Source organism: Archocentrus centrarchus, chromosome 5 (genome assembly GCF_007364275.1).
Source record: "Archocentrus centrarchus isolate MPI-CPG fArcCen1 chromosome 5, fArcCen1, whole genome shotgun sequence".
Lineage (NCBI taxonomy): Eukaryota > Metazoa > Chordata > Actinopteri > Cichliformes > Cichlidae > Archocentrus > Archocentrus centrarchus.
Window position 1 is genome coordinate 32,802,681 of NC_044350.1, and position 24,983 is coordinate 32,827,663.

The 24,983-nt window shown below is 39.4% G+C and overlaps 1 protein-coding gene across 1 annotated transcript in view; it reads left to right on the forward strand.

The window, feature by feature from the left end:
* Nucleotides 1-24,983, forward strand: part of LOC115779987 (receptor-type tyrosine-protein phosphatase T-like) — a 355,835-nt gene that overhangs the window by 266,839 nt on the left and 64,013 nt on the right. Inside the window, exons 19-20 of the mRNA XM_030728898.1 lie at nucleotides 1,027-1,303; nucleotides 13,717-13,753. Of these exons, the coding sequence (XP_030584758.1) occupies nucleotides 1,027-1,303; nucleotides 13,717-13,753 (314 nt within the window). The remainder of the gene's footprint in view (nucleotides 1-1,026; nucleotides 1,304-13,716; nucleotides 13,754-24,983) is intronic.

Here is a 24,983-nt window from a genome sequence, read left to right on the forward strand (position 1 = left end):
CAAATGGGAACAGGGGATAATTGGCCGCAGCCCCCTTCACAGAAACATACATTTCCCTAATTGCGTATAATTGTGAAGTGAGTTCTTGGCGTGGAGGACGGAGGTAATTGCGGAGGGCCGCCGCGTTTGTCCTGACCGCTAAAGGAGTCCTTAGCCATTCATGAAGCCTCTCAGAATGTAATGGAAACACACACATATACATGAAAGCAGCTCCCCTGTACAAAGATAGATGTTCATTCAAGTATATAAACACACCACTACACATGCTTTTAAATACACACAAGAATAAGCACACCTGCTACAGCACATACAGGTACAGGCTCACCTGTCAGTGTGCACACATAAAGAATATAAGGCAAGGAGAGACACTTTTGGACTCCCTCACCTCTCTCTCATACACACATACATGCATATGTATTTTCTACTTTTAAATTGTACTGGGGTGCTGAATCTGCACAAGAAATAATTTACCAGGAACTTTTTTTTTTTTAAGTTTAGCTTCCAAATTATATCTATCATTCAGAAATAAGTGACCCTTTTAACAAATTGCGTGCCTTTTTAATGGATAGTTTGGGATTTTTTAAAAACAGACCTCAGGCCTCTTCTGCTAATGCTGTTATTGTACTGATGAATTTAAAGCACTCTGGAAAATAAAAGCTTTTAATGACGGGAGCTGCTGGGGATAGTATAGTGTAACTAGAGTTGTCATTTTATGTGTCTTGTCCCTATTTCACAACAAATAGTGACCCTCCTTTACTGACTGGAACCCTACAGCTTTGCACTAGTTGGCCAGTTGAAACATTGTCAGTAACAAACAAGTTTATTTCTTTTTTTTTTTTATTTTCAAAAACTCCAAATGGGGAAAAACTGGAAGTATCCCCTCAGAAGTAGCAGTCGAATGCTTTATGTAGTGATAAGTGGACTCCCCCATAAGTACATTTTTTGCCTGCATTTGTCAGTTTGATTAAAATAAGCCTGGAAAACAAAACAAGATACCACTTTTAAAAATGCCATTTGTGTTTCCAGCTCCTACCAGCTTGTTGTCAAGGAGGAGCGCAAGTCCAAGACCCGCCGTGCCGCTTCTGAAGCCCCCGAGTGTTTTTCCGTCCCCGTCAGCTTCCGCAATGCCTCCATCTTGGACTCACCCTATTACATCGCCGCTGAATTACCGCCATCCAGCCTCACAGTGGTACAACCCTTCACTGTGGGGGACAACAAGAGCTACGGTGGCTTCTGGAATCCTCCACTGTCACCTGCCAAGAGCTACAGCATCTACTACCAGGCCATGAGCAGAGCCAATGGGGTGAGTCTCAGCTCTCTGAAAGTATCCATTATTACAGGAATGAGTATTTTTCACATTTTCCATTTGGCCAAATGAGATTTGGTCATTAAATCCACGGAGGCACGGGGAGAACCTGCAAACTTCACACAGCTGGCCAGATGGTGGATTTGAACCCAGAACCATCTTGCTGTGAGGCAGCAATGCTGCCGTGATTTTTGCACAGTATTGTTTAATGATTGAACCACATGAATTAAAGCGTATAATATATGTGCTACCTTTATGGATGTGGGTGGGGTGTGTAACTCTGATTGACTATTTAGACTGAGTTTTGTGGGGGCTGGGTTGATGTCTTTGGAAATGGACATCAGGACTGAGCGCAGGACTCACAAACAAAACAACCTCATGGTGCCTTCCAGAAAATGGAACATTAGAAGACCAATAAAATAGCAACTCCAGTTTTATTAATATACACTGGGTTGCATACTTTTAAAAGCAGGATTTTAACAGTAATCTAAAAATCAGACAAATCTTCTGATTAATTATATTAAAGGACAAAACACAACAATGGCATTCACTGAGACAGTTTTACAGACAGGCAGAGGCGGCGGTTGCTTCTTATCTGCAGGAGGACAGCTCTATTTTACACCGGATCATTAAGAAGTCACAAAAGTTTCACTGTAATGCAAATGATGCACGACAGCTGAACAAGCACTAAAACAGAAAAAAGCAAAAATCCCTCAATTTTGTCTTACAGGTTGGGAAAATATAAAACAGGGCTGGTTTTATGACAGCACTCTCTGTCAGTGATTACCCCAAAGAGGACCGTGTATTGTGTTAAAATCGCACCCAGGCGTAGAGATTGATGTTTGGGCTGGGGTTTGGAAGTCGTCCTTCTGTGGGGGTGAGAGAGCTGTTTGAATGGTCGGCTATTGTGCAGCAAAAGAATCCACTGTAAAGGTAATGATAGTCTGGGTGCTCTGTCTGCAAAGGTAGTTTTTTGCCTTTAACCTTCCTGGTGCTATTTACCAGAGATGTGCAGTCCATACATTGTTAGTAAAATTAGTGTTAAGGCATTTATGTATTACTGCTGGTTGGTTCCTGAATCATTCAGACTAATGAGTTGAATCTTTCTACTGAATCATGAATCACGAAACCGAGGTCTCCATTAACCCGGATCATTTGACTCCTCTGACTAGCTACTGTACAAAAAGCGAGTAAGTGAGAGCAGCTGGCGGAGTAGCGGACTTACCGGAAACAGCGTGCACCCAGGTGTTTCAGCTGAACCAGGTGTTTCAGCTGAACCAGGTGATTCAGCTGAAATGGGCAGCGACTCAAGTGAAACGGATCACGTTACTGAGTGAGACAGATTAACCCGAGTCCGTAAAATGAGCCAAGTTTACCACCACTACTATGGATGTGCACAAACTCTACGTTATTTGCTGCAAGCAAATATTTATATCAGAGTTTTACAGAAAGGTTCAGCTTTATGATTCTATTATAATTATAGAACTCCTGAGCAAATTTAAAAAGTAGCAAGCTGTAAATGAATGCACTTCCACTATCACTGCTCCCCCTGGTGGGCCCTCTCACCGAGGGTAACTCCAGACTGGAACAGAGTCCAGCCCCTCTCCAAGAGACTGGAACGCCATGCGTTGAGGTGAGCCCGACTATATCTAGCCGGTATCTCTCAACCTTATGCACTAGCTCAGGCTCCTTCCCCACCAGAGAGGTCTCAATAGCCGGAGATTGGTCCACCAGGGCCTTAATTGCCACCCAATACACATTGCACCCGACCCCTACAAGGCCTCCTGTGGGTGGTGGGCCTATAGGAGGGCGGGCCCGCAGGCTAATTCTTGGCCACCAGACACTCTCCCCTCGAGCTCCCTCCTCAGGCCTGGCTCCAGGGTGGGGCGCTAGTAACCCTATCCCAGGAAGGGTAAACAGTTCCCTTGATGACTCTTCCATAGGTACTACCTCCTTTTTTTTTTTTTTTTTTTTTTTATTTAATAATTTTTTTGCCACATGCCAATCACTAATATCACAACAGCTAAATGAAGTTAGAATATATTTGGAGACAGAGTTTTGCAGGGGTATTTTGAATGACTCTCTCAAGCCTGTAGTTTAATATACCGAAGGTTATGTGTTGCCTTATGAGAATAAATAAGTAAAATAAATAAAAGAACACAATTACAACTACCTCAGGGAATCCCCACTCCTAGCATTCAGCTGTTGTCTATTTGCTGCCCTTTTTGTCTGGTAATTATACTGTCTGCAAATACAACAACACCTCGCCCACCTCCCACCACTCATGTCCTTCTCATAACTCATTCACAACTTCAACTTGGCTTTTGAATTTCCATAATACTCTGAACTCCTGTGGGGGTTATTTTAATTTTCCACCACCGTAACCACAGTAACTCAGTTTGGAGAGTGAGGCCGGGTGAGCTGGCTGACTGTCGTGATGTAATATCCTCCTCCAGAAAGCAGATTCCCCACAATGCACTCATATGGAGAAAGACTGTGTGCAAGTGGGTGTGGGTGTGTGGGGGGGATTCTTGCATGACTGAACAACTGTGACTGTGAGCAGATGAGCATTCATTTAAAAGTGTGAATACGTGCTTGCGTGTATGTGTGTGCTTTGTATACCCGTGTGTGCAAACCCTAAATCCAGTCACGTCAGAGTTCCTTATTTGATTGGATCTCAGTCAATCCAATCAGTTTTAGGTTTGTTTGGGTCATAGACTGGAACATTGTGAGGTGCTTAGTGGTTAAAATGTAAATAAAAATGTAAGTGCATCTGTGTAGTCACCTTGACCTGAATGATTTGATAAGGAAATCAGACATAAAAATAGGCACACATTCATAAAACCTCATTTTCTTTCATTTTTTTTTTTTTACCTGATTTCTATTTTTTTTCTTTTAAATTTCAAGTGAGTGCAGTGACCAGAGTGGTCTACTGATTTTATTTCCTTGGACAGAAAAAGATTTTCTGCAATCCGACAAATTTTTAGTGAGTAAAATTTAATATCATGAGTTGCATGTCATCATGACAAACTAATGAAAAGCTAGTAGTTATTACTACATTATTACTTTACTCAGTAACGTGAAATGGTGGTGAAATGTAACCATGTAAGATGGAGTTATGAAACATGAAGCCCATACAGTAAGTGTTGTCTCACCAATGAGCTTCATGTTTCATAACTCCATCTTACATGGTTGTGATGCCATCATATTAACAAAGTCTGTTTGGCTGCTTCTTATTCTTCTTATTGCTTTTTTTGGTTGCCACCACTGTGTAACAATCTCTTATAAGAAACCAGGTTACTTATGTTACATGCAAACATCATGATATGATCCAGACTCTTAACTGTGATCTGAAGTAAGCTTTATGTGGCAGGTGAGTCCTTAACTCCTGGCTTGAGTTCGGACTCACTGCCGAGTCAGTGAGTCCAAGTCTGCTAAGATAATTAGTAATGTTGATGATGTTGTAAAATGATAAGAATAACCATCCTGTTGCATGACGACAATAACAGAGTCTTGGCTTCAAGAAAAAGTAACTTGAAGTGTAGACGCACATGCACGCACGTTTGCACGCACACACAGGACTCATAAAAATGGTGAATCACAACAGGTTGAACTTAGGTGGACTTTTTGAAGGGCATGTCACCTCTCTCACACACCACCCATGCACGCAGGCACATGCCCGGACAGACACGTAAAAGTCTTGAATCAGTAGTTGTTTTTTGGAGCCACACTGGCTACTGAGAAATTAAACTAGGCAGCAGATTGACTGTGGACAGCTATCATCAGAGTCTGAAATGACTGCTGAGGCACACTGCTGCAGAAAGAAGTTCTGTAAATTCTGTGTCTGTTGCATTCAGTAAGAATATGTGAAAATGATAGTTTGTCAATCAAGGATTTAAGTTATCTGTAGCCTTCACAAAGTCCTGTGATTTCTTTAATTTCTGTGCTGTCAGTCATTTTGTAGTGTAGGTGTCACTTTTATTCTGCAGCAATAGATGTCTCATATTGGAAAGAAACTCCTCATTTACATTTTAGAGGACTTGGCTCATTTGTCGTAGTTTGATCCCATGGATGAAAGTCTGTTTCTCATTCTCTGCTTGCCTTGGATAATCCTACCAGTTTTTTTTTCTCCCCTCTGAGCTCCACCTGTCCATCAAGGAGAATGTCTATCCTCCATCTTTTTCCTTTTTTTCCTGTCACTATCTCTCTTGAGGACATTTAGAAGAAATTGTTCTCTCAATCCACCCACTCTTCATCTCTCACTGCAGTTTTTTTTCATCGAATAGGAAAACAATCTAGTTATTTTTTTTAATCTTTCTATGCCCCATCCCACAGTTTCTACTCTTAGCACCTCTCTTCTTCTGACAAATGTTTTGTCATTCGACCCTTCACTTTCCATCTTTTGCTCACTGCTTTTTCGTGTGTGTGTGTGTGTGTGTGTATGTATGTGTATATATATATATATATATATATATATATATATATATATATATATACAGGGGTTAGACAATGACACTGAAACACCTGTCATTTTACTGTGGGAGGTTTCATGGCTAAATTGGACCAGCCTGGTGGCCAATCTTCATTAATTGCACATTGCACCAGTAAGAGCAGAGTGTGAAGTTCAATTAGCAGGGTAAGAGCACAGTATTGCAATGCACACAACATTATGGGTGGCATACCAGAGTTCAAAAGAGGACAAATTGTTGGTGCTGGAAAGAGTAGCATTCCAACAGTTCCCGGTTCTCATCTCGTGTCCACGTAACCTTCTAGCTCCACTTATCGTCAGAATGCCCTGGTTCCTCAACACCTGATGCGGACCTTGTTAATCCGGGCGATGTCCGAGCCGGTATGGCTTCAATCATGTATTTCTTGGTTGGCATGGGGGGTCTAGGCCTGGGGACCCTTACTGGAAGTATGCCCTGGTTGGGATTCGAACCCCTGACCTCCTGCTCCAAAGACCGTAATGTTACCGTACCACTACGCTGGAAAGGACCCCCAAACTAGGAGAGTGGCTGCAGCAGATTCCTGGAACAACATCTAAGATCTCTGTCCAGAAGAGCGCAATACTGGGAACAGCTAAGATACTGCGCAGGACCCTCAAGCTCCCAGGCCTCTGGTAGAGGACCCGAGCTTGGAGGGCAAAAAGACCACCCATAGGGGGGCGAGCTGGGATATATAAAATCTGAAAAGGGTGAAAGAGACATTAAACAAGATGATATAATACTGGAGGCAAAGATGGCAGCCAGTAAGGATAAAGACAAAAAGTGATCTGGGAGGAATTGTGGTGGGTCTGTTGCACAGAAATATTTACCTTTGACTCATTGTATTCATTAACATTTAACTAAACCACAATGTCTTCTTAACCAAGTTTTCTTTTAAAAATATTCACAGGGAGGAATCAATGCGAGCACAGTTATGCATTTTGACCACCTCCCTGTGATTCTATTCAATTTTATTTATATAGCGCCAAATCACAACAGTCAGCTCAAGGTGATCTAAATGCAATCCTTAAATGTGCAGTTTAATTAATTCAAAAGCACATGTTGCCTCTGAGCAAATATCAGCCACCAGTTATGTTTGACATTATGTAACAGATACATTTAATTTCAAGGATTAGCCATTGCTTCTAATGGCAAAGGAGAAGGTGCTAAAGATCCTTAAAGAAAGATTTAGGGGGACAGAAAGATTGCACCTAGTATGGTTAATTTTTTTTAATGTAGAAACAAAGCAAAAGAAGCTGAAATGAGACTGAAAGGAAATACATAAAAAGTGAAATAATAGGTTTAAAGAAGAGCAATTGAGAAAGGTCTCACAGTCATCTAAACCAAGTTTTACTTGTCAACATACATGAAATCATCTGTGGATAAAATGGATAAAATACAGGATGTGAACTTTGGAGGAAATTTATGGGAGGACAGATGAAGATGAAGGATTTTGGAGACTCTGGGGGAGAGGCAGGAAAGGTGGAACTATTTGAGGAAAATGGCAAAGGACGAGGAAGTAGAATACAAGGAGAAATGGGGTGAGAAATGGCACAAAACAAAAGTAAAGTGTGACAAACATGGAAAAACATGCCCTTCTGCAGTGTGAGAAATGCAGCCAGACACCTTTCTTGACAAGTAAAAAGCCTCGGGGGTTGGCCAAGGTGCTCTGACAATCAACGTCACACACACATACACGCACCAAGCGAGCCTCAAAGTGCAGATTTTGCAGAGTGTAGGAGAGAGATGGAGAGATTTTACCAACTGACAGTCAGTGTCAATCAAGATGCTCTCAGATGACTCAAAAATCCCTAAATGCACTTTTTTTGTGAGTGCTAGTGTGTGACTAAGACTCGCACACTTTCTTACATTTGTTTTGTGGGCAAGTGTGTAGGAATCTTTGCACGCATTTATCTAGGTTTGCCTATGTGTGATAGACTCATTCAGATACTGTTCAGCAACAGGCATTGTTCAGATTAAACAGTGAGATATAATGTGTGTTTGCCTGTTTATCTGAGTATCAGTAGAAATCACAGAGGGAAAAAAAGTCAGAACACTTAGCCAATCAAATGGGAAAAAAAAAGAGAGGCAAAGATGGAAAGATAGATGGATGGAGAGAGAGCTCACCCACACAGCAGCTGCATCTCACTTACACTCTTAGTATTCCTGTCAGGCTCTACAATGTTAACTACTACACGCACAGAAATGGATACTGTGTCTCCATCGTAAACACCTCAACCCCCTTCTGGTCTCCAAATGCTCTGTACAGAGGCAGGGAAATAAATTGTCCTTATATTTATTAACTTTGCTTCGTATAACCCCCTGAGGTTTAGTCCATTAGCATGAGCCAAGTTGAGGCAGTGTTTCTGTTCAGTGATTGAATCCAGAACAACCAAGGCTCTAAATGAACCATAAATGGATACACTAGGATCAATTTGTAAAGAATCACCATTCATTGGTGCTCATGAAACTGATCTTATTCCCATTGAGGCCATTCATGTGATGCATTTCACTCTTAGTGGAATGGGCGTATCAAAGAATGTAATTTGAAAAAGGCTTAATCATAAACAGTTTAAAAGATGTATGTTACCACCAGGATGTCACCCATTGTTTTTTTTATAGCCAGAAGTTATATTTGTATGAGGGGGGGGTGTTATCAGCTAATGTTAGCAAGCTTGTTTATAATACGCTGCATCCACAAATTTTATGGGTTAGTTGCACAGACATAGGTACCTGCTAATTAGTGCTAAGTAACAGAAACTCATCAAAACTGAAACACAGACTTCTTGGATGGTCTGTACCACACAGAAAGCTGTATTATTAGCAAGATTATTCCATTAAAGTGCTCCAAAAGGCACCAACACCAGCAGACATCTGTCAGTTAAACTGGCTACATCCTGACCTTCAGTATCCAGGTGGAGTTTCACCATTGTAGAGTGTTATGAAGGGGGAAATAATTCAAAACCCTGTACTCTTACTTTTTAATTTTTTAAACAATCTCCACACTTCTGGAGGTTGCTGCTGGGGCTCAGTACTTTAACAATGTTATTATTATCCTTTACTGTATCTTTAGCTATAAACTACTGTATGTACTAGTAGCCCAGCAGTGGTGTTTCTAATTACTATTAAAACTAACTTATGCATCAAGGTGCTAAAGGGGCCTCACAATACTAGAATCATTGTAGCCAGTAGAAGTACTACTAGAATATTTTTACAAAATATGCAATATGCTAACACCCAGAAATGAGCTCATGCTTTATTTTGAGAGAATGTAACTGCAGTAGCGCAGGAATGCTACGAGCAACGCTGAGCTCGTTTATGTAAACGATGTTAGCGTCTGTGAACACTGTATATTGAGCATTGCTACAACAGATGTCAGCTGTGAATTCACAGTAGTAATTACATGACCCTGAATATCTTTTACAGATTCCTATCTTTGAGATGCTTTGATAAATTGAGTGTCCACTTTGATTTTTTTTCAAAGAAGCTTTTGTTCAACCTGTTCAGTATTTCCAGTAGCTGCAGCTTCTATGGTACCTGCAGTTTTCTGTTGAATAACAAGTGGTGGGATTTTTTTTGTCATTGGTACACAAGTATTGGTCTGGTGAAATGCCTTTTTTTTTTTTTACTCCTGCAAATCAGTTTTTCTTACCTATTTTTACACATTTACTGAAGAGTACACTAATTGTTCTTAAAAGCCATATGTTATTGTATGTCTGTCATGCATTCAATCTCAGTATCCTGCAGGTTCCTTCAATTAAATTATGCACAGAGACAAATGAAGGAAACAGACCAATAAGACAATAAAGCAGTCGAACAGCCAGAAATTCAGCGAGTCATTATTCAGACAGACAGATGGAAAGCAGACAGAGATGTAGCAGAAGCAGATGTGTTTAAAGATGCTCGTAGGATCTGTCATCCACTTGCATGTATCCATCCATATATCTTTGTAAACATGACTATAAAATTAGCAACATAAGTTAATGGTCTGCTGAGGGTTGAATACGCAAATACCAGCCTGTAGTTTGAACAGAGTTAGATTGGTTGATTTGGGCCACATGACTAAATCTAAATGATAACTCAACTTCATAAAGCAAAGCGGGGTTCATGAAATTACTGTAAGTATTATGCAAATCTGACTTGCCAAAACGATAGATGTTTTTGAGCAGGGGCCAACTGAGCTGCAAGTTGCTACCATTTGTTACAGTGTGTTTAACTTCTTCGCTAGTTATGTTTTAAAATTGTTTTCCAATTAAAACTTTTTGCATTAGATCCTTCGGGCTCTTTGTTTGCTTTTGGACTCCACTCCTAAGAGCAAGATGTAAAAAGTTGCACTCTATATTTATTAGTTGAGGCCTTGCAAAGTTTCTCCCCTCTTTAAACAGGTTGTCTTGTTTCTTGCTATAGGAAAAATATTTGCTGTAATTTCAGTAAGACCCAAAATTGCACAATTAAATGTACAGGAGCCTGTACACTGGGACTGATTCTAATTAGGAGACAGGTTTGTCTTTGATGAAGACAAATGGGCCAATATGTAAAAGAGGCCAATCTCCTTATGACAAGTGGGTGAGATAGGTGCACTTTCCAGGCACAGCACACCATAGAAGAAAGAAACGAGGAAAAGACAAGAGCATTGAAGGAATGAGCTGGTTTAAAAGACAAAGGTTGAGAGACATCTTGTGCGATACCTGGATATACTAATTTGGTTGTAACATGTCATGTCAGACACATTGTTAATTTTATATTAATATATTTGTTCTTTTCTGGGTTTACACTTTACAGCCATTAATAATAAAGAATCTAATTAAGAGTCTTGCTTTAGAAAATGCTGTCATGGTCTGGCTCAAGAACCACGAAAATAGATGAGACACAACTTGAACCAAATTTGACCAATTTATTAACCAAATAAAGAAAAATCATAATGAGGTCTGTTTTTCAGTGTGTCAGCAGTTGGATGAGTGATTGACTGTTAGACGTGTGGTGTCTTATAGTGTAAAACCTAAAATAACCAATCCAAAGCTGACCAAAAAAATAACATGGTGCTGAGTTTTTCTCCTTCTCCTCCTCCTTCAGCAGCTTATATCCATTTATGTTGTATTACTGCCTCCTCCTGATTCTTTAATCAGTCATTGATCATTCACTCTGTCAGTCATCCTAATAAGTCATATTCTCGAGAAAAATCTTGTTTCTTTCAACAACCTAAATAGCATTCTCCTTCCCTCTACTGAGTCACCACAAATAAATTGACCTCCCCCAGCCCTAAATCATGCATATTTCTACTTAAGCCTCTTCTTCCATCATAGTATTCCCTGCATGAATTCATTTCAGTTCAATTCAGTTTATATAGCGTAACACAACAGGTCACCTCAAGGCGCATTGTATTGTCAGGTAAAGATCTTACAATAACTACAGAGAAAACCCCAACAGTCAACACGACCCCCTGTGAGCAGCACTTGGCGACAGCGGGAAGGAAAAACTCCCTTTTAACAGGAAGAAACCTCCAGCAGAACCAGGCTCGGGGGGGGGGTCATCTGCTATGAGGGGAGAGAGACAGGACAAAAGACACACTGTGGACGAGAGCCAGAGATTAATAACTAGTGATTAAATGCAAAGTGGGGTATAAACACAGAGAGAGTGAAAAGAGTTGAGGGAAGAAGAAACGTTGCATCATGGGAAGCAGCGTTTAGGGTTCTTGTGCTCTGTAGTTATGCCCTTCGATATGTATCTATTTAAGTTTGAAGTCAATATGTTGCAGGGTTTGTGAGATGCTGAAAGTGTGACGGAGAGACGGATGACCAAAAAATGATCCCAGAGTGTCTCCCTCTGTCTCAACAGGCAACACACAAAGTGTGCCATTTAAACTACCGTGTCCAACTCAAAGTCTGCTAATGACCACATGCTTCTTCTTGTTAGTGCCCCTGCTCCTTAAATCTCCACCTTTCTTTGTACCGTATATAACTGTCTCCCTTTGGTTGCACTATTCCAGTTCTGTTTCCACAGTTCAGTTATTTATTTCCATGCTATGCTTTTTTCCCTGACGTTGACAGTTTGATTTGAATATCTATACTTCCTTTATCGACAGGTTCCTTTGCTAGCTTGTCTGCCTTTTCGTTGCCATGAATTCTTGTGTGCTGGTACCTACATGAATGTTGTGCTTTTCTCCTGTTCAGTTGAGCATGAATTAACTGATAGAATTTCACAGATCATATCCAGGTGCTTGCTTGCTGCTTCTGTATCAATAGATGCAGACACTGAATCACTCATAAGTGTCTCACTGTCCCTCACACCCTCTGTGTACTGTAGAGCGAGCACCACTGCACACAGTTCTGCTGCATATACACTTAAATAATTGATGTTCTACTTATGGCCATATTATATGTGGGAATAAGCACTGCTGCCCCTGTTGCCTCTGGTTGTGGGTCCATTGACCCATCTGTGAAAATCTGAATGTGATCCCTGTAATTCACATCCCTATGCCTATGAGCACCAAATCTGCAGCTTTATTCCTGCTCTTAATATCTAACAATTCCATGTCAACATTTGCCTTTTGTAACTTCCAAATTGGTCTAAGAGAGTGAAAGCTTAGACAGCCAGCCTCTAAATGCTCCAGAGAGACTGGCGAGGTGCTTGCAGTTGCACTAATTAACCCCGCCTACCAGGAACCTGCAAGACAACATGGAGGGACAAAGGGGAAAATACAGTAGGCCTTGGCCAAGGCTTAGGGCCGTCACAGTGCTCAGAAAATAAAGGAGTGTTAAATAAAAATAAAGAGAATTTAGTTAAAAACAATGAATAAAATAATCAGAATCAGAGCTGGGTTGGGTTGGGTTGGGGAAAAGTGTTCGCACTTTTGCTCATTTATGTGTGTATATGAACTGTCGATAATCAATTTAATCAACACCAACGACTGTACAGCATATTGATCCTGTTCTTAATGATGTGTTATGCATGTGTACTTGGGACAAACTGAGAAACTAATAGCATGGTTTTGTGATGTTATTGATCATTAAGACCAGTGAATGCATATATGCACCGTGAGCCATGTGGTTACTGTATGATTATAACCCACATATTAAAGTGATTACTTGCTTTTAGCCTATTAACTACAAATTGGATACATTTCTTTTAAATTGTTGTGGACGAATTTATAAAGCGTTTCATACAATTCTTGATTGATTTCCTGCCTCTAAGACTTCTCTTGGTTTTAACTTGTTTCAGATTTAGCACTTTTCTAGTTTTATTTGTTTTTAATTTATATTGCTAAAAGTGAGAAACACAGTGCTGAACTTGCAATTCAGGATAAGCTGCAATCTCTGGATATCAGCTGATCTCAGTGCCTGCCCATATCAGCTGATGGCTGATGCTTTTCTGTGTGGATAAATACCATAACCTTATAGAGGTTAAGTACCATAACCTTATAAAGGCTATGGTATTTAAGCTGTTTTAGTTGCTGTGCATCTGGAGGCCAATTTGCAACCCACTTACATCTCAGCTCTTCGTTTTCAAGCTTTCTATAACTCGATGTCTCCGTTCCCATTGATGCCTGCTCTGTACTGTACAACAGCCTTACTGCTCTCCCCACCTCAAGTTTTCAATGTTTGGACATCAGAGGGTAGAGGGATGTTCTTTACTCTCCTTATGCTCTCCACATATGCACATGGAGCATGAGGGAGGTGCCAGAGCCAATGATTTTCCAGACTGCAGCAAAGGAAAGTTTGCTTATGTTTTGGAGAATATTCAGCAAATAGTCCGAATCTAAGGGGCCAGAGTTGAGCAAAAACAGACACAATGTTCTTCTGTGTTGAACACAGGTGTGCCGTCATGATTTCAAACGTCCCTCTCTAAATCAAAACACAAGTATTTGAAAATGTTACTGTGTAATTTTCCACAAGTTATTTAATTACCCCCGTCTGTCTCTCTCCACAGGAAACCAAAATCAACTGTGTGCGTTTGGCTAACAAAGGTATGAGCACCCTTCCATTGCTAGTTAGCATCCACAGCAATCATGATAAGATATTCATACTTTGACTTTTGACCTTGTTAGTAAAGTTCATTTTGGAAAAAAATTGGTGTAATCCCCCCCCTAGAATTGTGTTGTACCATAAGTGCATTAGATGAGATGAACACACATACTGCTCTGGAAAAGGTGAACTCACAACCATCAGCCCGGGTAAACCTACATCATAGCCATGTTATCCTGCATGATTTTGCCGCATAGCGTTCTCTCGCCATCTCTTCTATCCTTACAGCCCTCTTCACGCTGTCACTTTCCTCTAACACGCTCTATATTTTTGCATCTCACGCCACATCCATGTTGTCATCGGGGAATAAAGTGGAACATCAGGGCCAATTTTAATACCAGTTGACCACCTTCATTAAACCCAGTGGATGAAGGCTAAAGTGTTAGCTCCCGAGCCCATTTCAACCTCTTCTGTTTTGCTTTCCCCATGTCTCCCATTTTTATTTGCTGCTCGTCTCTGGCAAATACACCCATTTGTGCGCCAGGCAATATGCTTTAAAAGCTTTTCAGCTTGCTATTGATTTTTTTTTTCTCACCTCGCCTCCTTTATCTGTTTTAGTTTTTCATCTGCATCAAGCATTGATTTGATTTTTCCACATCTCCTTTGTCTGTTTCTGTATCTCTAACTCTCTTATTATTTTTTGTCTACATAAAACATTTATTGCTCATTTATGAACATTGTTTTATACCTTTTTAAAAAAAAAGTCATTTTCTTTTTTTTTCTTTTTTTGAGTGCGATGTACTCTGTAGGAGGTCTACTCTGTCTAAACACTGCTCTCTGTCTGCATGTATGTGTGCTTGGGAAGAGACATGCTTTTAACTTTGTGGCCGTCTTTCATACTTAAAAATACAGACCTACTTTGAATATGTGAGTAATCAGTATTTGAAAAAAGAAACTCTTATTTTAATTGATTAATTATTATCTTTTTGTTATTTGAGCAGTGTTCTGAGGCAATGTAGGTGGCTAATTTGTAAATAATATGACTAATTTTTCTGCGTTACCTACTACCCACCAACTATAGCAGCTAATTCAGTTAAAAAACAAAATAAAAATACCACTTGTCTGATTCATTTTGTCCTTATCAGAATTATGTGATGCACGTATTTGGTTGAAATAAAAATGCAGGCAGTACCTTGTGGGAGAATTAAGGTTGAATTCTGTAGGAGTCAGTCAGAATTTTTCACTTGCTTTCTAAAAGCGTTCTTTCTTTGGCGTAACTCATTAAGGTCACTTTCAACTTAATTTAGATAAAAGTGCAGAAAATAAAATAAAGATTTAACAGCGTGCATGGTGGTAGGTTAAGCATTTAAAGGGAACAAGGCAATAATATCATAAATGACTATTGAGACGCAAATGAGGGCCAACTGGAGCCACACAGCTGCCTCAGCATTGTTCTTAGAAACAAATATATCTGGAAACTTTCAGCAGACTTCAGTTTTATTTGAAATTCTCAAAGTATTAATCAGAACCTGATGCCAAAATTGGTCTTTCCACCAACTTTGCCATGCCACAAAGTTCATACTTTATTTTCTTTTGACCATCACTTTATTTCTTTCCTCTTACATTTCCGACTCCCCTATTTTTATTAACCCGTCAAGCCAGGCTAACAGACATAACAGGCTCCAGTGTTAACCCCCAACACCGTATCTGCATTCACTGACAACTACTTTGTAATAAACATCTTCACTAGCATCACCTCCTTCTGGCCTTTTCCTGGTAATGGGCCAGTCAAGATGCTCATTGAGGGTTATTTCCTAGCAATAAGACCAGTCATATCCCAGCTGAGTGGTATTGATCTCATGGTTCTAGTGCTATCTCTCACCACTGCAGTTTCTCTCCTCTAAGACAGATTGTGCAATTGAAAACCAGGGCGATCTAATCGTGATGAATTGAAGGAAGACAACTATACATCTTTTTTCTTAGACTTTTTCTTCTTTCTTTCCTTTTTGTTGTTGTTTGTTTTCTCTCTTCCCTTTCTTTCTCATGCTTTCCGGCGGGGACGTGCGACCCTTGGCCTTAGTGGTAATAGGTAGGGGACAAATAACAACGCCGTACATTCTAGTCATCCCAAGCGAAGGTGATTATTACTTTATAGGCAGAATATTTTCTTCCCAATGTTATGTCACAGTACAACCATAAACACAACGCAAACACTGTTTCATTTTGGTTGTCCCCTGCCCTACACCCTCCCCTTTTTCTTCCCTTTGTTAATTTTTCTGTTTTTTACTCTTTGGCGTTGTCTTTCCTTCTCATCACCATCTTACATTTGTTTGCATGTCTGCTCTGCTTCAAGCATTGCTGGCTGTGCTTGTACCTCCTCTCTGTCTTGCATGCACACACACACACACACACACACACACACACACACACACACACACACACACACACACACACACACACACACACACACACACACACACCCAAGTGAAACCATGCCTTTCGTGCATGGTCAGTAGCCAAACTGTTGCGCCATTAATCACGTTTTTGTTTATTGTAGAATTAAACTTTAATATTAAAAAGAAAACTGATTAAAAATTAAAGGAAAAGGATTAGAATTCAAATTTGCCACTATTGCTCCTTCATAGACACTGAAAACTCCAATAACAATTCATTCACTATTCTATAAGTGTGGTTTCATTTCTTACATATGATCTTTTAATTAAAAAATAAGGAATGGTGGCAATTTACATTTAATATGCTTTGAAAGTTTTCTCATCCACACTATTCACTTTGCAGCTCATTGCTTATTATGGATCTTTGATTTTTGATTGTTGTGACGCATCAAAACTGTAAAGATGTATGATTCAGTTGTACTCCACGCTCAAAGACATAGCAGACAGCTAAATATGCTGAGAGCAAACAAGTGGTCAAAACATCAGTTCATGTGCAAAGAAACACTGAACAAAACCGTTATGTTTCATAAGGTGTGTATCCTTGTAAAAAACAAACAAACAAAAAATGCTTCTTTTTTAATCAGAGTTGTCGACCTTTAGAGCTTCACCAGCAAGGCTGAAATAAATTGGTAGAATTCTGTAGTGAGACATCCAACCTTTGAAACATGTGACACAATTACTGTATATTAACGCATCAAAAAGAAAGATATTTCATATTAGTTAGTTAAAAAATGTGTTTTGTCAGCTGTTTACTGTAATTAGCTTATTTAGGGCAGTGAGCAATGTTAAATTGTCAGCGCTGGTTACAGTGGAATATTTAAGTCATTTTTAAAGGAAATAATAATAATAATAATAATAGCAGCACAGTTCTTTGAGATCTAATCATCCATCTGCAATGGGTGACACAAACATTGGTGTCAGAACCATGCCAATTCTAATCATTTCAACATTCGTTTCCACAGTTCAGAGATTTGACAGCAGAATATGAATACCACTGAGTGATACAACAATCCAAATGTTGACTTGAACAATGTGGACACAACAGGGACGCAGTCAGCAAAAAGCATTATTATAAACTGCTGTCACAGTTATTTGTCAAGAATATGAGTTTATTCCACAAGAATACCATAACACTTATAGCCCTGAGGGAAATTCAGTTTGCAAGCTCTTGCAGAAAGAATTATGCATATCGTGCACAAGTCTGGAGCGAGTGAAATTCTCAATTGAATAAATATAGATAATATTTATATGAATGCAGAAGATCCCTGGGTGCGTTAAAAATCATTTCATCTCAAAGCTGAACTTGCTTTCACAAGTTTAATATGATAAATAAAAAAAAAAAAATACAATCTTCATTGTGTTCAGAGGACCATTTAGACGGACATGATGCATAAAAGGAACTTTTTTTTTTTTTAAATCCCTTCCTTTGTACATCAGCTGATAGGTGGCAGAAGTCACGCTTTATTAATCTATCCTGCTTCAGTTTTTGAGAAATTTATTTTAAATGTCAGACGAGTTTATTTAATATAGATATGCAAGGCTGAGTTTGTACTGAACCTTAAGTTTGTCCACTTATTGCAATCCTTATACTCACAAACCATTTTTTAAGTATTTTGAACATTAAAACATACTTGCAGTTAGTTACTTATGAAAGAATATCCTGCACCATGTGTTCTTCATTTGTGTAAGAATGAACTCTCAAAGCAATGTTTGTTCTGTTGTTGTGGCAAATACACAGACAATCTGGCAGCATGACCGAGACCAAATCAGTCAAATAAATAAATAAATAGTTCACTCACTGATACGGCTAGCCCGCCACATGAAACACAGTTGCTACTCTTTTGCATGCATGTCTCTTTGCTACGGCATATTCTTAGCCATGGTTGTGGATTGCATCATTCAAGACACATATTAGTAATGCAGAACTAAAAGAGGGCTTGCAATGTAAAAACAGCTTTTATAGCTCTTAGCCAAAAGACTGTTGTTTGTGTGTTATTTTGCAAAATGGAAATAATGATACCCTTTTTGCTTACTGAGGCCATAATAAACCAGAAAGCATACATTGATAGGTGAGACTCCTACACTGGCAGGGTTTGAATGCCCGGCACATTCTCAGCTACTGTAGCTCACAGGAGCATCAAAACCACCACTTGTCATTCACACATTGGTATTATATGTCAGCTTTAATTCCCATTACCATTAGTCCTGAGGTCGATTATAATTGGTGGTGTTCAGAGTCGTGTTGTAACTCACACAGACACTGTGCAATACTGATGCAACATGTGGCTTGCTATCTAAGTAAGTGTGTGTGTGTGTGTGTGTGTGCTTGAGTATACTGTAAAAGTTAAATTTTGAGAAACATGCCTGAATTATACTTGTCATTTACCTGCACTACCTCAGACAGACAAACAAACATACTTTCCTTTTTAACTGCTGCTGTTTTCCCATCATTGCCAAGTGCTCGCTCCTCGCTGTATCATGAGTCAGTTTGCAATCTGAATTTGCAACAGATTGAGTCAGAATGTTTTTAAAAAAAACCCTCCTGAGGAGTATTTGTAGGTGAGTATCTTGGGATGATGTGACATTTATGGCACAATACCATAAGCAATGGATGAAGTGTTGTTCAGGCTGCACAGTGAGGATGCAGGGTTCAACTGCAGTTAGAGCTGACAGAAATAAGAAAAAGGAGAGCGAGCGAGACACACAGAGAGAAATATCATCTTTTTTTCTTTTTTTTGACAAGAAAAAAAAGGATAAAGTCCAAAAGACAAGGGGGAAGATAAAACAGAGAGAAACAGGCTGAGATAAATTGACATGACAAAAAGAAAAGGTAGCAAAAAGAAAGACTGATTAATCCCCAAAGATTTTTTTAACCTTCCTACTGTAGCATTGTGCATGCAGATAGGTGTACTTGCTTACCTCTTCACCAGAAAAACATTGTTTTCAATTGTTGTCTAAATTTGTCCTTTTATCTCTTGCTTGAATTTTCCATCTACTTTAGTGAGTTTTTACCCGTCCCTGCATAATCCTAAGACACTGTGAGAAGATCTCACCAGCATCTGAGGAGGGAGATGGAAAAAGGAGAGAGAGGGACAGAGTAGAAAGTGAGGGAGTGGAAAAGAGACAATACTGAGAATTGTGAAAGTGCAGATTATGAGCATTTTACATACATTTTTACATTACTAATTCTGTTTTGGAAACGTACACTATATTGCCAAAAGTATTCACTCGCACATCCAAACCATTGAAGTCAGGTGTTCCAGTCACTAACATGACCACAGGTGTATAAACCAAGCAACTAGGCATGCAGACTGCTCCTACAAACATCTGTGAAAGAATGGGTCGCTCTCAGGAGCTCATGTCCTCACTAATAAATAATCCACAAAGTGGAAGCAATTGGGAATCACAGCAACTCAGCCATGAAGTGGTAGGCCACGGAAAATCACAGAGTGGGGTCAGTGGATGCTGAGGGTCATAGTGCACAGAAGTCACCGACTTTCTGTAGAGTCAATCACTACAGACCTCCAACCTTCATGTGACCTTCAGATCAGCTCAAGAACAGTGTGTAGAGAGCTTCATGAATGGGTTTCCATGGCAGCTGCATCCAAGCCTTAATTCACCAAGCTCAATGCAAAGTATCAATGCAGTGGTGTAAAGCACGCCGCCACTGGACTCTAGAGAAGTGGAGACGTGTTCTCTGGAGGGACGAATCACACTTCTCCATCTGCCAATCTGATGGACGAGTCTGGGTTTGGTGGTTGCCAGGGGAACGGTACCTGTCTGCCTGCATTGTGCCAAGTGTAAAGTTTGGTGGAGGGGGGTTATGGTGTGGGGGTGTTTTTCAGGAGTTGGGCTCAGCCCCTTAGTTCCAGTGAAAGGGATGGCCCCTTCCTGTTCCAACATGACTGCACACCAGTGCACAAAGCAGCTCCATAAAGACATGGATGAACCAGTTTGGTGTGGAAGAACCTGACTGGCCTGCACAGAGTCCTGACCTCAGCCTGATAGAACACCTTTGGGATGAATTAGAGTAGAGACTGTGAGCCAGGCCTTCTCTCCAACATCAGTGTCTGACATCACAGATGCACTTCTCTAAGAATGGTCAGAAATTCCCATAAACACTCCTAAACCTGTGGAAAACCTTCCCAGAAGAGTTGAAGCTCTTATAGCTGCAAAGGGTGGGCCCACATCATATTAAACCTTATGGATTAAGAATGGGATGTCACTTAATTTTATATGGGCATGAAGGCAGACAAATACTTTTGGCAGTATAGAGTATATGTAAAATATGCATTGCAACTCACTAAGAATGAGTTAGTGTTAAGTTATTTACACCTTTTTATTTTCTATTTAATTTTTCTTTTAATAATCCGAAGGACTTGGTTCTTGGAAGCCTTTCTGCATTTCTACCTGTAAGCTTACAGCAGCTGTATCTAAATTTCTTTAAGAGGCAATCAGAGTTCAAACCTAACATTTCTGTTTCTCCCAGTAACATCATTGTACGCCCAATTTTTTGGGATTGTTATCAGAAAAAATGTAAACTAGGGATCTATAAATTGCCATGTAGCTATCAGCACTGGGTTGGGGAAGAATAGATATTATGTACATTAGAAGAAGCTACTTTTGATTCCTCCCTTGTCACAGGGGGTCACCACAGCAGGTAGCTACATGTGTTTTACACTGGATGCCCCTCCTGACACAGCTTCAAAGGGGATTTGTGTCTCCAGCTGGAATTGAACCAGCAATGTATTAACCACTACCCTATGGAGCCACAATTGATATTACACACAGTATAATACACAGCTTTTAATATGTGATAAATCACAAACCCAGAAATACACACATACATACAATTACTTAGTACATGTCCTGAATCACCCATAACATTTTGCGTATATATGTAATCACATTTAGGCATGTGCTAAAAAGGTCATAAAGCTATCTTTATCTTTTTTTAATAACATGACTCAGGATTTTTGTCATTCAGTTAATGTACCATGTTTGTAAGTATGTTTTGTCAGATAGTCAGCATTTTAAATTGGAGAATAATGCATATGCCTTCAGGTGACTGTGATCTGGCGCTAAACTTAACTATATTAAATAAAACTGAATTTAATTGAATTGTATATGGTCAATATGATATTGATATTCAGAGTTTTCCACGTAAACAACCCCCAATCTCAAAAATCCATTGTAGAGGCCAGATGATGACATATTAGTTTAGTTCTTAAAAGCACTAAACTACGTAGTAAACAGTGTCCTGCTGACCAGAACATTAATGGAAACTGGTGTGTGTATGTGACAGCTGACAGACAACCACCACCATTGCCATTTACGTTCATAGAGAACAGTTTCTTAATCTAGGCATCATTTGACCACAGACATATTCAAACACACGCATGTGAAAAACTGAACAAAGACACATTTCCGAATGCATGTGCATATATTACACATGCACAAGTATAGTCGCATAAACACAAGAATGGACCGAAATGTTCAGAAACACAGCAAATGGCAGATTAAAGAGTAACTATACATGTAAATGACATGGAGCGCTTTGGTAGCATAGTTCAGATTAGTAATCCTGTTAAACAGGCTCAGCCATGGTAGCACTAATCCACAGAGGATGATCCCTGCAGCTGCTGACAAACAGTACCTGAAAACGACACCTTCAGATCAATGGTCATCTATGATATTTATACACGCATACATGCTCCAGCAAGCATGTACTTAAACAACCTACACACTGTACATACATGCAGTAAGATGCTTACATTTCCGTTACCTAATATATATATTTTTTTAACTCAGACACAAATATTGCAGCAAATTCTATGCCATGTTCAATCTTCCATTTAAATGCATTAGACAACCAATATAACCAATATAAAGTCAAATTCAGTGCACATGCACAGTGATCTGTGACACTCAAACACATGAAAAAAGCACATTTGTGAAGACACAAAATACACCCACCTTCAAACAGTGATCTGCACCTGACACACATATACACATGCCTGCAGAAAAGAACCATTTAATATGCCATTCAGGGCAGCAGGAGTGCGTTGGAAGCTGGGAGAATCAATCTTCTCTCCATTTGGATGAGATTATGTTTTTAATATCTCTGGTTTTACCCATAATTCCTCCCTTATAATTTTATCATGGTCTCCAAGTAGGCGAAACATAAAAAAAAAAGGTATAAATGGGGAAAAAAACAACCCCCCCCAACCGTACCCAGTTGCAAATGTGCACACTCACACAGCATAAGTGCATTCAGAACACAAGATATTCAGGGGATTAATACCTTTTGGAAGCAATCAGGATCATCACCAACCCAATGTTGTCACAGTTATAATGGCAAACATTGAGGCAGCCCCTTTAATGTTTTCTGTCTTTATTCCATTCTGCGTTAATACAGAAGTCAACATCTTCTTCTTTCTTTCTTTTTTCCTCAGCCAGTACCTTATTTTCTCTGAAGTTTATATTCTCATCTTGCACATATTTTTTTTTGGGATAATTTTTGGCAGTATTTGACAACATAGTTGTGTATTTTTCTTTCTTAACTGTAGTTCATAGATTTCTGCATTGCTTCTGTTGAGGAATACATTGAACACTATGCATCAAAAGGGATATAACAAAAAATACAATTCATCTCTGGTTTATGTCAAGGGTGCATTTAAGTTGTTGAACAGTGACTGTCCAGTGTAGACTCTATTGTCCTTACAATCAAACGGTTCTTTGAGCCTATATAACAATAAACTTAATGTTTTGTTCATATCCATTTGCTTCTAAGGTATACCACTTCACTATCAATTTGCTCCACTGTATATCTGCACCCTAAAGTATTTATGTTTCCTTCAAAACACAGCAACTGTTTTGCAGACCGACAGTATTGTCCTGGCACGACAACCTATCATTGTGAAAACCAAGTAGTTATGAATTCAGGCACCTAGACAGCCATCCAGGGACTGCCAGAACAGTTGTATCTTTCCTACCAATGTCTTTCTGCTGAGATAACATTACAAAAATAATAATAAAATAAAATTCCTGTGGCCATTACTATGCAGGCTTAGCTCACTGCATTCTCTGTGGATCCTATTCTACATGTGCAGATGAGTGATGAATGTATTGTTACAAAAACCCTGATTGCTGACATAAGTATATGTAAGAATTTCTGGATTTTTTTTTTTTAGAAAGTTACAATTGGTGAAAAGATGAGGACGTTCATACAGTATGACGTGATTTTTTATTTATTTATTTTTAGCAACCTGGTATCTGCCAAAAAAATAATACCTACACCACCTGCCAGTACCTGTGGCAAGAAAGCAAGATGGATGCATATATTTTATGTACTTACAGGCCACCTGTTCACTGAAACACACAGTAGAAAAGTAAATGAGGGCATGGTGTCCTCCATATTGTATTTGCACCAGTTGGAAATCAGTCTTATTTTGTTGTTCCAATTTGCTTCATCTCAACCTTTTGCATCATAAAATGGACAGAGTCACACTAGATCATTTCTTCTATGCCCTGGTCAGAACTCTGTTTAAGTGTGCCTGATTGGCTCTCAGACTGGCCAATCACAATGTTAAATGGAGCTGAACTCATCACCAGATAGGGTCCTCTACTGTTACATCATGAACTGTTGAACCCAATCATCACATGGGCTGGTGAAGTGTGAACAAATGGGGTCACACTGAAATGTGTCAGGTGATACATATTGTGGATCACTCAGGGGGGAAATTGAGGTTTAATACACCTGTGGGGTGATTACCAGGGCACAGACTACAGGGAAATGTGTGAACTCGTCTCTTGCATGATCGCACAAGACTCTCGTGTTACTATAATGTAGTTGACAGACACGGACAAGTTGAAGCTTGCACTCTTAACCCTTTGTTGATTACAGGGCCACAGGCTATTAGATAATGTGCCTTGAATGTTATTTTCTGATGCTGTTAATGGGATAAAAGAATTGCAGGCTGCACAGTTATTCATATCATGGCTTATTATCTGAAAAGGAATTAGCTAAGTAAATATTTAGTAATCCGAGAGACAATTGTTTGCACACGATTGGTATAGTTATGGGTTAAAATCTGTAAATGGTCTGAATCAGGATGGCAAGCTTTGAGATGGCACATAATTGTGCTTGTGGGGTAATTGTATTAGCTTTGATTAAGATTACAGTCATTGTGCTGAAATGAACAACACTGTATTATTAATTTATTCATTATTATTGCCATGTACAATATTTTCAAAAAATTCTGAAATACCGGATTAACAATCTCAAAAAAGATTTGACAGATAAAACATTTCAAAACATCACCTTAATGCAAGTGTATATTCAGTGTAGCATGCTATACTACATTGTATACTAAAAGTAATTTCAACAAGTCCTGCAAAGTCCCTTATTTCTTAAAAGCACCTTTCCAACATCTGAATAAAGGCACCCTTTCTTGCAGAACCACTTTCCTTTCTACAGCAATTGCTTGGGTGTGTACAAGTATAAAAATAATCATAGCTCCAAGCTCCTTCACAATTCTTATTCCAACCATATTTTACACTTAGCATTTTATGCCTCTCTTTCTGTTCTTGCCTGTGTTAAATTGGTATTCTGCTCCAGAAAAAAAAGTTGAAGTCAAAATCAGAATCTAGTGTATCAGGTCAAAGCGCTAAGAGGAAAACAAAAAGGTTTCTTTCCAGCGGACCGCTGTTGTTTCGCAGGATGCTTTTCTTCTTTGTTTGCTTTAATTTTCAAGGGTACGTTGCTTTCTGAGCAACT